This window comes from Abramis brama (genome assembly GCF_963993115.1).
Source record: "Abramis brama genome assembly, chromosome: 22".
Taxonomy (NCBI): domain Eukaryota; kingdom Metazoa; phylum Chordata; class Actinopteri; order Cypriniformes; family Leuciscidae; genus Abramis; species Abramis brama.
Window position 1 is genome coordinate 8211463 of NC_139984.1, and position 14392 is coordinate 8225854.

The 14392-nt window shown below is 38.0% G+C and overlaps 2 protein-coding genes across 3 annotated transcripts in view; one reads left to right on the top strand and one right to left on the bottom strand.

Moving 5' to 3' along the window:
• frmd4bb (FERM domain containing 4Bb) overlaps positions 1 to 7757 on the bottom strand; it is a 61930-nt gene extending 54173 nt beyond the window's left edge. Inside the window, exon 1 of the mRNA XM_084099725.1 lies at positions 7565 to 7757. The gene's annotated coding sequence lies outside the window, so the exon portion shown is untranslated. The remainder of the gene's footprint in view (positions 1 to 7564) is intronic.
• Positions 7758 to 12086: 4329 nt separating this feature from the next.
• The window catches only part of mitfb (melanocyte inducing transcription factor b), a 50804-nt gene continuing 48498 nt past the window's right edge, over positions 12087 to 14392 (top strand). The window contains exon 1 of one of the 2 annotated variants that reach the window (XM_084098981.1): positions 12087 to 12307. In XM_084098981.1, coding sequence (XP_083955107.1) covers positions 12204 to 12307 — 104 coding nt within the window. In that variant the 5' untranslated portion in view covers positions 12087 to 12203. The remainder of the gene's footprint in view (positions 12308 to 14392) is intronic. The other variant, XM_084098983.1, reaches the window with a different exon arrangement.

Below are 14392 nucleotides of genomic sequence, written 5' to 3' on the forward strand. Positions count from 1 at the left end.
ATCTGCTAGAAAATGAAGAGAACTTTCACCTTTCAGCATGACAATGATCCAAAACAAGCATCTAAATCCACAAAAGAATGGCATTAGCAAAGAAGGATGAATGTTTTGGAACAGAGCCCAGGCCTGAATCTGTGAGGGACCTGAAGAGCGCCGGGCCCAGGAGATGCTCTCGCAGTTTAACAGGTCTGGAACGTTTTTGCAAAGAAGAGTGAGAAAATATTCCCAAATCAAAATGTGCCGAGCTGAATAAAATCAAAGCAGTAAAGGGTGCTTCAACAAAGTATTAGTTCAGGGGGAACTAATGCTTTAATGTAATCACTAATGCTTTAATGTGAACACTTATGCAGTTAGTTATTCCACGTTTTTTATTTTTTTCACTCTGAAATGTGTATTTTTCGTTTTCAGTTTATATTCACTGTAGATGTGAGAGGTAAAATGGGATCACTAGGGAATCCAAAATTGTTGGCTAATATGAGAAATTAATACTTTTCCTGCATCCCACATGCAAAAACATTTTTGCTGCTTTTCCACTGCATGGTATGGCTTGCCTATATAGTACAACTTCAGTTGAGGTTCCAAGCGTGCCGTACCAATACTAAAATGTGACGTGTAAACACTGCAAATCACTGATTGGTCAGAGAGAAACGTCACTACCAGCATAATTGGATTTGCGACACGAGACACCAAACAGCCACCGCAGTATCATTTGTTCGCACAATTTTTTTAAACGACTTGCTTGAAAAAAAAACAACAACTTGAAATGACTGAATCGTGGTGAGTGTTCAGTAGACGTCGAGGTGCAGAAGTTCCTCTCGTTGGTAGCCGAGGAGCGGATCCAGTGAGAGCTGGATGGGGCGACCAGGAATGAAGAAGTTTTTCAGCAACTATAACGATCAGTCTATAATCCCACCCACTCTGAAGCGGTACTAAACTGCAGTGGAGAAGCAAACCAAGCCAAAGCGAGCCCAGCCGAATCCTACCATGCAGTGGAAAAGCGCCATTTGTTTAAGTTCAACTCAAGACAGTACTCAACTCAACTCGTGATGTCTTAAAGTTTCTATGCCATGGACTTCACAAACTTTTTTATCATCTAGCATTTAGTTGCCCCTCTGAAGCGTTTATTGCTTCAGTATCAGAACTTTTAAACATGGCTTTGTTTCCTGGCGGACTGTTAAAGATCATCTCACACGAAAGTCAGCCAATCAGATTCAGAAGTTTGTCTTTGCGAAAGTGTTTTTTGGGCCACATGCATCAGATGTTCAGTGTGTGGGCGTGATGTCTGAGGCTGAGGCTGAGACTATAATCATTGTGACAAGAACGTTACTGAAAGGATCAAAAACACGCAGCCAGCTGGAGCCTGAAACACGCCTTCGCTGGTCCTGTGTGTTTTGCACGTCACGCCCATCAGCCTCCCAAAGAGCACGTGGAGGTGAGCGCGGCTGATCGTAGGATGGCCTAAATGCGGACCCACTCACAAACCCAGATAGCATGATCATATACTGTAACGCTAGCCGAAGGATGCCAGGAAGCGAGAAAACAGATTCTGCATTAATTTTACTACAGTTAAAGTCCACTGTACAGGTCCTCATTCAGATATGGGAGGGTAGGCCACTGTCTTTGGTCGATATCATGTCACAGGATCCAGCTCTAGACTGATTACACACACCTCTCTCACACACACACACACACACACACACACACTGTCCCGCCGGCAGCTCATATCCTATGGGTGATTAGAGTTGTGTGTCTGTCTGCCAGCTGCTTGGGCAAGAGATTACATATGTTTGCAGCCCTCGGGGACTTCAATAAATCCACCTGCAGCTCATAGTCTAAACAGAAGCTACTAGACATGTAGTTCATTCTGTATTCTGAAGGTCAGTGGTGCTACTACAATCAGTTAAAACCAGCAAACTCAGATCCGATGGCCAGATGTTTCTTCAAAACACCATCCTTTCTCTTCTGAGGTCATCCACGATTGTGAGAACTGGGAACAAAATGCTTTGATTTCAATTGATTTAGGCTCTGTTAAATGGTGATTATCATGTAGGTAATATAAAAAATATATATAAAAAAGTTATAAATTATATTTTCCATACAAAAAAATGATGCCTTTTTTTAAGGCCATTAAATTTGTTTTGCAATAGTTTCATTATAATTATTCACATTTACCTCCAAAGTTGTAAATACTGTAATGCAAATAATCTCATTGTCATTACAACATAAAAATATCCTTAATTGTCAAGAAACTATGGTGTCACAATGCAATCATGTCTTTTATTCTCCTGCTTTGTTCTATTCATCAAAGAATCAATAGAAATATTAACCAGCACAACTAATTTCAACATTCATAATAATCAGAAATGTTTATTGAGCATCAAATCATCATATTAGAATGATTTCTGGAGGATCATGTGACACTGAAGACTGGAGTAATGATGCTGAAAATTCAGCTTTGATCACAGGAATACTTACTTTTTATAATATATTCACAGTTATTTTAAATTTGTAATAATATTTCACATTATTATTGTTTGTACTGTATTTCTGATTTAAAAAAAAAAGAGAGACTTCTTTCAAAAACAAAAAAATTCGTACCGATCCCAAACTCTTGAACAGTAGAGTATGTCATACCAAACCTGAATCAATCAACTTAAAAATACTTCAACCAGTTTTGTGAACTGGATCAACAGACTGATTGTAAAGAGAATCATGTTCAAATTCATATGGGTAACAATATTTATAAGACTAAACAATGCCAGACTTTTCATTTATAGGTCAACAATTCCTTTCATGGTCCTTTGTTTTCTTTGTGTATAATATAACTAGTTTTTTTTATTTTGTTTCTTTCTTGGCAGTTTGGTGAAAATACTTCCTCCCCTGTGTGTTGAATCTGCCTTTCTTGAGGATTATCAGTGGAGATTCTGTACCTGTCAGCTATGAAGCTCAGAGGCATCAAACAGCCAGTTAACAAGAGAAGAGTTGAGAGAAGCAGAGCTTTCAAGAAGCTTTCATAAGATGGAAAAGAGAAATGACACTGAACTAAAAATAGCTAAGCTCAGACACTAGGTAATTTAACTAAAGTTGTACATAAAAGCACCTTGAACGTAATCTGTGCGAAACGTTTTACAGAAAGTAATGTGCTACTAGTGAAAAGGATGTGATAATGTACTGTCATGGAAAAACACTGTCACTTCCACTGACTTGCTGTTATCAGAGGGCGAACCAATGCAGAAACAAGGAGCGATATGTCTTCTTAATTAGCGTTTAAAGTGCCCGTATTATGGATTTTTTGAAAATTACCTTTCATGCAGTGTGTAATGTAGCTGTATGTGAATGTAAACAGTGTGCAAAGTTGTAAAGCCGAAAGTGCTTCATAAATCAGTTAGTTTATCTCAAAAGAAAGAGTCGACTCTGAACCGCTCAAATGAGTCGTTTGGACTCGACTATCTACATCTGCACAATGCCCGCCTACATTTCGCGTGGACCGGACATCTTGCTGTAGCTCGTTCATGTGGATATCATGTCGTCAAGACGCTGTGCTCTCCGCCGGAAAAGTAAATTTGGTTTATTTGGAGGCTGTGAAGAATCAGTGGTTAAAATTCATCTTTACCACAAAACCACAGCAGTATAATACCAAACTTTTGCTGTGTTCCCTTCATTTTACTGAAGACTGCTTCTCAAATCTCGGAGTTCAATGCAGGATTTGCAAAACACTTGCTCTAGAAAGATGGGTCAGTGCCCAGTTCATTTGGACCAATTTGCTCCTCAGAATCACAACCTATAAGTATGACTAATTATTGATGTATATATTTTCTACCGGTGTTCATAATACTTAGTTTTGTGTTTTATATTGTGTACATTTTTATTTGTTTTACTGAAATACTTCAGTTGTGGGCCACTATTACCTAAAACTGTGTCTATTAATGCAGAGTGTCTGTCATTCTCACTACTTTGAGTAAAGATAAAGGATGGAGCAAGATTTGTTTTACCAACGTTTTTGTTACATCAGTCATTCACACTAGAGCTCGGCTAACGTACAGTATGCACCGTTATGATACAGCTCCTGCATGAGCACCGCAATAAATTAGAAATATACACATGGGTTTGTTGATGGACATACTGTACTCTTGTTAATGCTGATGGTGAGGAATTACAGTTGCAACATCTCATAATGTACCTCAAACTGAGTAGTGTATCACTGAGAAACACTGAGTCCTGCTCGAGTCGTCTTGCGATGGAGGTTCGGGTTGAATAACTAGTTCTTCCAGTGTTTTATCATCGGACTCGCTCTCAGATTGATATGGTAAATTCAACGTCATTGTTTGTTACTGTCTTTAGTTTACAGTGTACAATCACTGAGCTGTAGGAAGCCTCGGATGGAGCTGACGTTCAGTTATGGCAATGGGCGTTTTTGTTTTCGACGCGCGTGCTGTACGCGGTAAACCAATCACAACACACTGAGCTTTCTGGCCAATCAGAGCAGAGTAGCTTGCGGAAAAGAGGGATTTAAAGAGACTGATTCATCCATCGAGTCGTTTGAGAATCATTGAAAAATGTGGTGAGGTGCAAATGTATTATGAGAAAATGAAACAGTTTTTTGACCTTTGATGCATGTAAACATGTTGTAGAAGTTTAAAATAGCGTAATAGGGGCACTTTAAAATTAGTTGATGTCTGTTTGTGACAGGACTTCCTGAACATGAGTTGCAGTTGCTTCTCACAGAAAAGACGGTGGAAGATGCTGGCAGCTTATTTCCACCTCCAAAGACTGTCCTTTAACTACCAGTTCCTGTTTACAAGGCTGACAGGCTAGCTGTACGTCAAAGAGTCTTTTCCTGAGAGAGATAAGAGGAAAACAAAAAAAGCAATAAAAACATGTGAAGGGGCTCGAATGAGATTCGAATGAGAATTTTTGTTTCTGTTCAGTTTCAAGGTTGTCAACATGCTATTGAATTCCTAAAAGTTAACTTTTTTAAATGCTTTATATTTACAGTCATCCGAATACATGAAAACAGACATAAAATATTGATGACATCATGTTGCACTCACGGGCGTGTCCAAATTGTTGTCCAATAAAATACTTTCTTGAATGAGAACGTCAATGTTGTTGACTGGCATCAGCAAACAGCAAACCATGGATCATAGCTGTGATTTAAACTAAAGTGTGTTGGCTATTTAAAAAAGCGAGGGATGAGGTCAAACTTAAAACCCTCATTAGGTTTGTGCAATGCTATTGGTACAGCTGTTAGTTTCACAGTCAATGTTTGTTGTATTTGCCAAATTCTAATTAAACACATTTTAACAGCATGATTTCAAATGTATGCTTTTAGTAAGCATGAACCCTTTTTGGAGCACCTACAGCATGGCATGCAAATACAGGGATGCAAATATTCCTTCAGCTGCATGACCTTATTTTACTTTCAGGTAAAACTTCGAATATGAATGAGCTGGAGTCCTGCAAACATCAGTGCCCTGTCTGCTCCCCCAAAAATATCTCAAAATCCTGAAGCCAATAAACAAAAATTGGTAGTAAAATAGTAAAAGGTAAAGAAAGTGTATAGACTGTACATAGCAACAGGACACTGCAAATGCAACCTTAGAAATAACAAGACCGCCAATGGTTATTGTATTAGCTTCTAAAAGTAAGAGTATGGGAGCTTGTTTCTGCCAAGGAATTAAACAATTTAAAAGATAATTGTGACTTTTTATCTTGCAATGCTGACTTTATAATTGCTATTCTGACTTTTTTTCTCAGAATTGTGAGATATAAACTTGCTATTGCGAGTTATAAAGTCCAATTCTGAGGTAAAAAAATTCTGACTTCATAACTTGCAATTTTGCAAGATGTAAATTCAGAGAAAAAAAGTCAAAAATGTGAGATAAAAAGTCACAAATACCTTTTTTACTTTTTATTCAGTGGCGGAAACAATCTTCCATAAATAAACAAACAAGCAGACAAAAAAACAATACAGGCTCATTGGTGAAACGTGCCTCTACCTGCAAAACTCCAAAAATGCCGAACCAATACAGTACATTCAATTCACTGCAGTTTCCAGCTGAAATAAACACTAGTGGCAGTAAAACTGCCAAATTTCATTCCAGTCTACACAAATTATGAATACATGGGCAGATTATCGATTTATGATCTTCTTCTTATTTTCATTGGTTAATTGCACAATACTATGTTATCATTTTGCAATATTTATAAACTAATACATTTTGATGTATGAGTCACATAACCAGCTCCATATGTTGGGCTTTTTAGTGTTAGTAAACTTGATTGGTAGCTCACCTGGTAGCACTTGCAATGTGGACAGGTACGAATCCAGTGAAACACGAGTCACGATAAAAAGCTCAAAGGCTTGCAGAAGCAAGCTAAAATGGCATGGTGGCTTTCATCAAATGCGTTTTTATCTCACGTTTGCTTTTGTTAACACTGTGTAGTGTAGGGTTTAGTTTAAGTGGTACATTATTTTCAAAAGCAATAGAGCATTAACCTCTTGGTGCCACTCACTGGAGATTTAATTTCCAAACTGCCCTGACATGTACAACAAGCAGCGTAATAAAACATTGCCAAGTTCATCTGTTTCAGATAACACTGAACGTGCTTTTATAGTGCCAGTCACTCATTAGACATATTACTTCAAAAGTGTTGAGAAACGTGCAAGTAGGAAAATAATATAATTTGGCAGAAATGTCACCATAGGCATGCCTTTCCAATGAAAAATTAATTTACTAAACTTGCACCAAGCATTATTGTGTCACGAACTTAAAAACACCATGTTAAAGATGATTATCAGCAAATAACAAGTTCAATTTCAGTCAGTTCAAAGCTTGAGCATATCAGCAACAGACACACATATCTGAAAACCCCAGTTTGATTGTGGTTTAAGTGATTTGATTGTAGTGTAATATAATATAAATCACACTCTAGCCTATTGCACAAGTAGAAACCATATAAATGTGCATTTATATTTATTTAATGATATTTGTAAAAAAAAAAATATATATATATATATATATATATATATATATAATGACATTATCTCATGTCATTTATGTCCTCATCAAAGAGGAAATATAATTTTTGCAATCCTCTATGTCTGTGATGTCTATCTTCAGAAATGACTAGAAAAGAACTGGACACATTGACCCAGAGCTTGTGAAAACCTGGCTGCCTGCCTACATTGTCAATAATGTAGAAATTGTACCTCACAGTTCACAAAGATGCTTCAACAGGATAGTGGCCATATGAGATTCATTATTCTCTCATCAATGCTGAGATGAATGGTCAATTACAGATCCCACCTTTCTATTGCCTTTAAAATAATAAAAAAAATAAACATATATATGCTGGCTCAAAATCATTGTCATTTTGCAGAATAAATGCGAAAATCTGCGTAAACCCTCTTAATTTAGAAATATCAAATGAGCAATGTCCGGTTAATCCATCGTGTTTCACGTGCTCTGATGCAGCCTGTTGTCAAAGCCGAGTAACAGACGAAAAAGCGACAAATAATACAAAAGCGACTCATTTGAGCGAAACATGAGCGAATAAATCTTACCTCGGTCTATAAGGGCGTTTCCGTTCAGTTCACACGCTCGCTGTCGGGTGTACCGCCGCACATCTGCTTCTTTCCCTCATCAGTTCGTTCAGTGATCAGACACTCACCACGCCTTCCCTTCACCGGCTACAAAGACACGGGCCGGGGCCATGCCGTTATCTGCGCGCACACGGGCCAGCGCGCGCACACGCTCGCTCATACTATACCCACGGTAGTGTGTGTGTGTGTGTGTGTGTGTGTGAGACATACACACTACACAGCCTCCGCTCACTGACAATACATATTATCGCTATATCATGCTGCAGGGAAATATGTGGAATTAGAATACATTCAATGTTCATTAATCATATTGTTATAGCAGTTAGGCTATTGATAATTAATGCAAAAAACGTTTAGCCTAAATTTAATGACTCGATTCGACTATTTGTACTAGGCTATTAGTGCTTTAAAGTCGCCATGAAATCAAATTTTACAATTTGTATTTTTATGTAATATTGTAGTGTTTATTACAAATTATTTATCTGTGCACTTCATTAATTTTTAAAAATTCATGTGCCCTTATATTCTTTACTCAAATATGTTATCCTTCCCTCCCCCCTCGAAATGACTTCTCTTCTCTTCCTGTCATGTGCTATGGCGCGAGGGCGTGGCAACTCCCCTCAAACCGTTAGGCTGCTATGAGCGAGAGATGGAGAGGATGAGCGCTAAAGTAAAACCCTGCCCTCTATTCAATATTCCGTTTCACTTGGAAATACGTCACAACACTGGAGAAAAGTCGTTTGTAACTTCCGGTTCATGGCGACTTTAAAGGTGACGGTTGCTTGACGAAATTTTGCGGGTAAAATCCAGAATCCGCGTGTTTGGGAGTTTCGTGTAACGGTGCGTCTCCATTACAGCGGCAAAACTCCGCTCAATGCCGCTGTTACACTCCGCTTTCGGGTGTAGGCTACCGTGTGTCTGTAGCAAGTGTGTTTAATCTATGTTTATTTTTTTTCAAACCACGATCCAGAAAGCACACGTACGTCTGCAAGATGTCTGTTAAAGATCACTTCATCTGGAAAGCATCTGCTGTTTACTAACATCTGATAGATGTCTTAAAGATGTCAGTTTTACATACATTCTAAATTATAAACATCTTAAAGACATCTTCTAAACGTCTATTTGACATCTGACAGGAAACGTCCTATAGACGTGTTGCTAACACTCTAAAAAATACGTCTTCCAGATGTAAACACGCACATCAAATAGACGTCTCCGTGATATACGTGTGCTAGAGATGCACACGATTTGGAAATAGGCAAACTTTGTTTCCAAATGCCTCACAGCCATTGGCTTCCCACCTCCATTTTTCACGAAGAGCCTCCCGATTTTAGAATCGGGAACTGCCTAAACTTTTGCCGCTCTCAACGCTTTCTCTAGTCCGCTGTCAATCCCACAATGCACCACACGAGCGTAAAGCTCAACATCGATAAGAATCACCAGTGGACAATTCTATGCGAACTGCAAGCGCTGTGATTGGTCTGCTAGAACCCCTCCCTCGGGTTTCACATGCTCCCTCTGCACGTGTAATTGCACCTCAGCGCGGACAACGACGCAGAAGTATAAATGAAAACCGATGCGTAGAGGCTACGGCGTATGTCCGACGCAGAAGTATAAATCAACCTTAAGGGCGAACAAGTTCCCCACTCAGATTTAGCTCATTTTCAAGTTGGTCACACGTGGTTCTGTTTTGAGCAGTGCTTCATACATCACTACACTGCCAATGAACAATGACCTTTTTTTGGTATCAAAATTCGCTGAAATAGGCTATCGCTAATGTTATGTGACTGAACTGTAAGAAACAGAAAGACAACAGATGCTAATCCCAGCTAACAGGGAACCGGGAATGTTCTCAGATCTTTGGCTAACGTTCTGACCCTTTTCTAACCCTTTTTTCTCAATGTTTTGACCAAATGCTCTTCCCGTAGGCTAACAGAAAGTTATCTGGTCTGATATAATGTTCTCAAAATGTTGCCATAAAAACATTATTTATACATTGGTCATGGAACTTTTTCTGAAACATTTTAGTTGGACATTCGTCTAATGTTTTTTTTAAATTTCATAACGTGCAGAGAACATTCAAAAGTATAATGTTCCTGTGAATGTTACATGAAAACATTTAAAAGAAACTGGACGTTTTGATCGATCAGAGAACATTCAGAAACAACGTCTTCATAATTTAATGGGAACTTTTTCAAAACATTCTTAAAACATATTTTAGCTGGAATGAATGCCTTAGTATGTGCTAATTAATTCAATTAGCTAGTGCCTCAAATTCAATTAATCATTTAATTAATCATTCTTTGAATAGAAAAGAGGTGGTAATGACTTCGGATATGTGCGGATTAATTAGCACAATCGTTCAAACAACACTTTTACATGTTAACATTACATAAGTAAGAGTAATATTACTGAACTAGCATATTAACTAGCCTATTTTGTTGATGTATTTACATATTATTAGGCAGTAATTATACACGATATGTGTAACATGCCCTAATCCAATGTTTCAAATCACTTTTCGATCGACTTGAAGTAAAGTCGTGATTAGAAAATCTTTTTCATGCTAATTAAATCAAACCCAGGCATACACTAGGTGAAGATACATTAGCATTATTGAACCTGTAGTCAAGGCGCCTCCTCTACAAATGTGATGTCTCGGCTCTTCTGTGAGCGACTGTAATTCAAAGTCATTACTCTTCATGTATACAGTAGATTATGCAGCACAACTGCTGAAAGGTTCTTTAAAGGTTCATCCATGTACAGCAAAACTGGATTGAATAGAGGCTCAGGCTCTGGGGATTGACAGTAATATCCCAAACATCTGAACAAAGGGCCTGGTTTATTTGCATCCATCTTCTCAGTGCCCACTGTGTGAACGCCCATGGGGTCCCCCCTTCACCCTCCACGCAAAACACACACAAACACCATCTGCACTGAAGGAGAAGCTCATGTTCATTCCAACCGGAAGAATTATACCCACACTGTATAATCCCGGCGAACAAAAATGTGTTGCACGTTCTGTTATCGTTCCCATTAAGTTATGAAAACGTTAATGTTCTCAAAACAATCAAATGTCCCGTTTTTAAAATGTTTTTTTCATTGTTATGTGAACGTTAGAGAAAACATTAAGGAAATGTTTTTCCTATTTTATCATTTTGCGAGTACTATGGGTGTATTATAGCAGTAGCCTATATGGGTTTTAGCTGTTTTAATATTGGACTTTTTACACAACACCGTTTTCAACAAAAAACGAATGTTTTTATGCGCTTTGGCCGTTCATTTACACGACAACTGCATTTTGGGGCCCTGAAAACGCAAACTTTTAAAAATGGGTTTCAAAGTGCAAGTATTTGAAAACAGTGACATCGCCAACTACTGGCCTGGCATGAATAATACAGCATTTTAATTGTTTTTCGTGGATCCGTGTGAATGGGGATCAGTTTGACGTTGTGTATGCGAAAAATACGAAGTTGTCAACACATTGTTGTCGTGTAAACCTACCCTGAGTTTGTTTCTCTTTGTTCCTGCTCTTCATTTGTCACCATCGTTTTTGATTAAGTTCTCACACCTGTTTAATATCGAGTTCGTTATCTTGTGTATGTGTCCTCTTTTTCAGTTCCTCATTGTCTAGTTGTTTGTCTTTGAGTACACAATATGTTGAAAGTTTATTTTGTTTTGTTGAATTAAACTAACACTACTAGGTCTATTTGAACTTTCACATTTCTCCTCGTCATCCTTTGTGGAGAATGTGAAAGTTACTCTCTCTAATGTTTCTCATTTCAAGTCATTTAATTTCCACCCTGATACTCTGATTCTGAACTGAAACTAGCCTACAGCAATAGATCCTTACTGTAAATCTTCTGAGAAATGACTATTTTTCCACTTGAAGAACAACACTTTTACTTTTCATTGTGTTACAAATGTTGTTTATGTTTAAGATGCACAAAGCTAAAGTAAAATAAAACTCTGATTCAGGTAGAATAATGAGACTGATATAGCCTAAGACCAAAAACGTACCAAATATGTTCCAGGTGCCAGTTATCAGACTGTATGAAGTAAAATACTTGCGTTGAAATGTGACGATGTTATTTCATTGATTTGATTATACTGCCATCGTGCGGGCATTGATTGTACTGTAAGTAAACTACGTTTATTTATTTATTTAAAGAAAAAATGCAGTTTATCTGCGGTGAATGAAAACAAATCTAATGAAATATAAATGATAATTTAGCAAGTAAAATGTTACTGTTCATAAAAATTATTAAAAAAAATATTTACGTTGCAGTAAGGGTAACGCCCCCTTTTCGCGCGCCAGCCAATGAAAAGATGCTGACACAAGGCTGTCGTCGACTCTTTATTCCTGGGATATGTAGTTCCACGCTTAATCTGGCCGTATTCGCAGTTAACCAGTCGAGTCAGTTAACGGACTACAGAGCGCGACTAGCGGACTACTGGAGCGCGCGAGGGACTGACTCTGAGTGACTGACAGCTTGACATCACGGTGGCTGGCAGTGGCACTTCGTGCGTCTGAAAGCACGGCTCTGAACTGACGTATTATTTTCCACCTGGGAGCGGACGAAAGTTGACAACTTTGAAAATGCAGTCGGAATCGGGGATCGTGGCCGACTTTGAAGTCGAAGATGAATTTCACGAAGAGCCTAAAACGTATTACGAGCTGAAGAGTCAGCCGCTGAAAAACAGGTCTGTGAATGGAGCGTTTGACAGCTTCTGAAATAATGCAGATTCTCTAATGCATGCTTTACAAAGTCTGGTTTGCTCAGAGAAGACTGTCTATTTGTTTTAACCGCTTTATTATTTATTCTATTAGTCCTTCTAATGAGAATCAGCTGCGCTCACTCCATCCACGCTGCAAGCGACGCGACGCGACAGGATTTACAGCCGCGATGTAGTCGCGTCGCGTTTCGTGCCGCGTATATGGTGTGTTACAGTAGACAACGCCTTAGGATACAGCATCATCATCAAATATTTACTCTGTGTATGAAGATATCACTGGTGAAACTGTTTAAATATGTGCAATGAACTTTGGGTAACACTTTCTAATGACTTTCAAACCATTATGCAATGCAGATCAGTAGGCTAACGTTAGTTCTTCCCGAGGCTAGTTTTTATTCCAGGGAATATTTCAGGGTGGATTATTTATGGAAGTTAATTTAATAGTTAATAGCAGTGTATGCCTTGCAGCAAAACTGAAATAGTAATTTTGAAACACAAAACAATGAGTGAAAACAGCAAATACCCAGACAGCAAGTGTGTGTGTGTGTGTGTGTGTGTGTGTGTGTGTGTTTTCACTTGTTACCAACACCTATTGCAAAATAAGATGATACTGGATTTTTTTGTTTGAAGGATAAAAAAAAAAAAAAAATTTTTTTTTGAACTGTGTCTGAATCCAACATATAAAACTTAGAGAGAAAAACAAAACAAAAAACAAACAAAAATTGTGCATTTATACTTTTGACACAAAACCTTTTAGTTACTGAACTAGTGAATACTGAAATCCTGTGACAACTAGCCCCGGTCTCACCTATATGAACATATTTGGATCAAAGTTTCAAGCCTTTGCAACTAAAATAATTGTGTAATGATCTGCATTATATAACGTAATGGAAGTTGTTGTGTAAAGTGCTCCCAGCAGAGAGTTTCGTATGAGATCTTGAAATGAGAACACTTTCATAGCAGACTGTGTATTTATGAAATCTAAAAATAAAATAAAAAGTTTATAATAAATTATCATTATATGGGCAGTTATAAGTGACAGGTGTACCGGATGCTTATTTCTTTTATTTTGTTATATTTCAATCTGCAGCGTGAAGAAAAGCCACTGAAATGAATTTACAGTGAGAACTGAGACAAGGATGTAAGAGGTTTAACAGACAAAGTATTGTATATTGACTTAAATGCTGCTTAGCTGATCACATTCAGGCAAACGTTTAAACGGATCAGAGATCGCAACAAGATCCGAGCTGCTTTCTATCAACTTCTATATGAATTCTGAACTGAATTAGATGTCATGCTTTGCTCTTGTTCACACATGCTTGTGCGACTGCAGTGAACTCAGTGTGTGAACTGTTAGCTGATGTGATTTTGATATACAGTATGTGCACATGCAGACACACACTGAAGCTTTAGCACTAGACTGTTTCACCGTGACAGAGATCCGTGAAGCTTCATTGGCAGACGGAGAGATCTTAATTTAGACGAGGCAGACGCTCGGGCCGCCGTGAGGTGAAAATTAACAACATAAATTTAGAAGTGCAGGCTAATACCTCAGATGCAGCGCATGGATTTTGGGGGTTATTTTGGTATTGAGTGTAATAACTGGTGTTGGATCACAATATGCAAAATTTTACACTAAAGTTCAGTTATTTAGCATTTGTTTGGAAATGTGTTTTTATAGGGTTCTCATGATCATGAAAAAACAATATCAGGGATTTTTGTGATTTTCAGGCAAGAAATAGCTTTTTGTGAATACGAAATCATGATCCACTGAAAATCCACTGAAAAGTCGTGGAAATAAATGAATAAATAAACGTCAAAAGCTGTTCTTGCTATTCAAGCTTGCATTTATGTGTCAATGACTGTGCTTGAAATGTTTTAGCACAATTCATAATACTTGATGCATGTTTAATACTGCTGCAAGTGCCGTTGTATCAGGCATTATAGCGTCTTTTTCTACCACTGAGGGTCCCAAACTTTTTACTACAAAGGCCCAAAATGCAAACTTGTTTTGATTCTCGAGGCCCGAGAATACATGTTGCATTAACTATA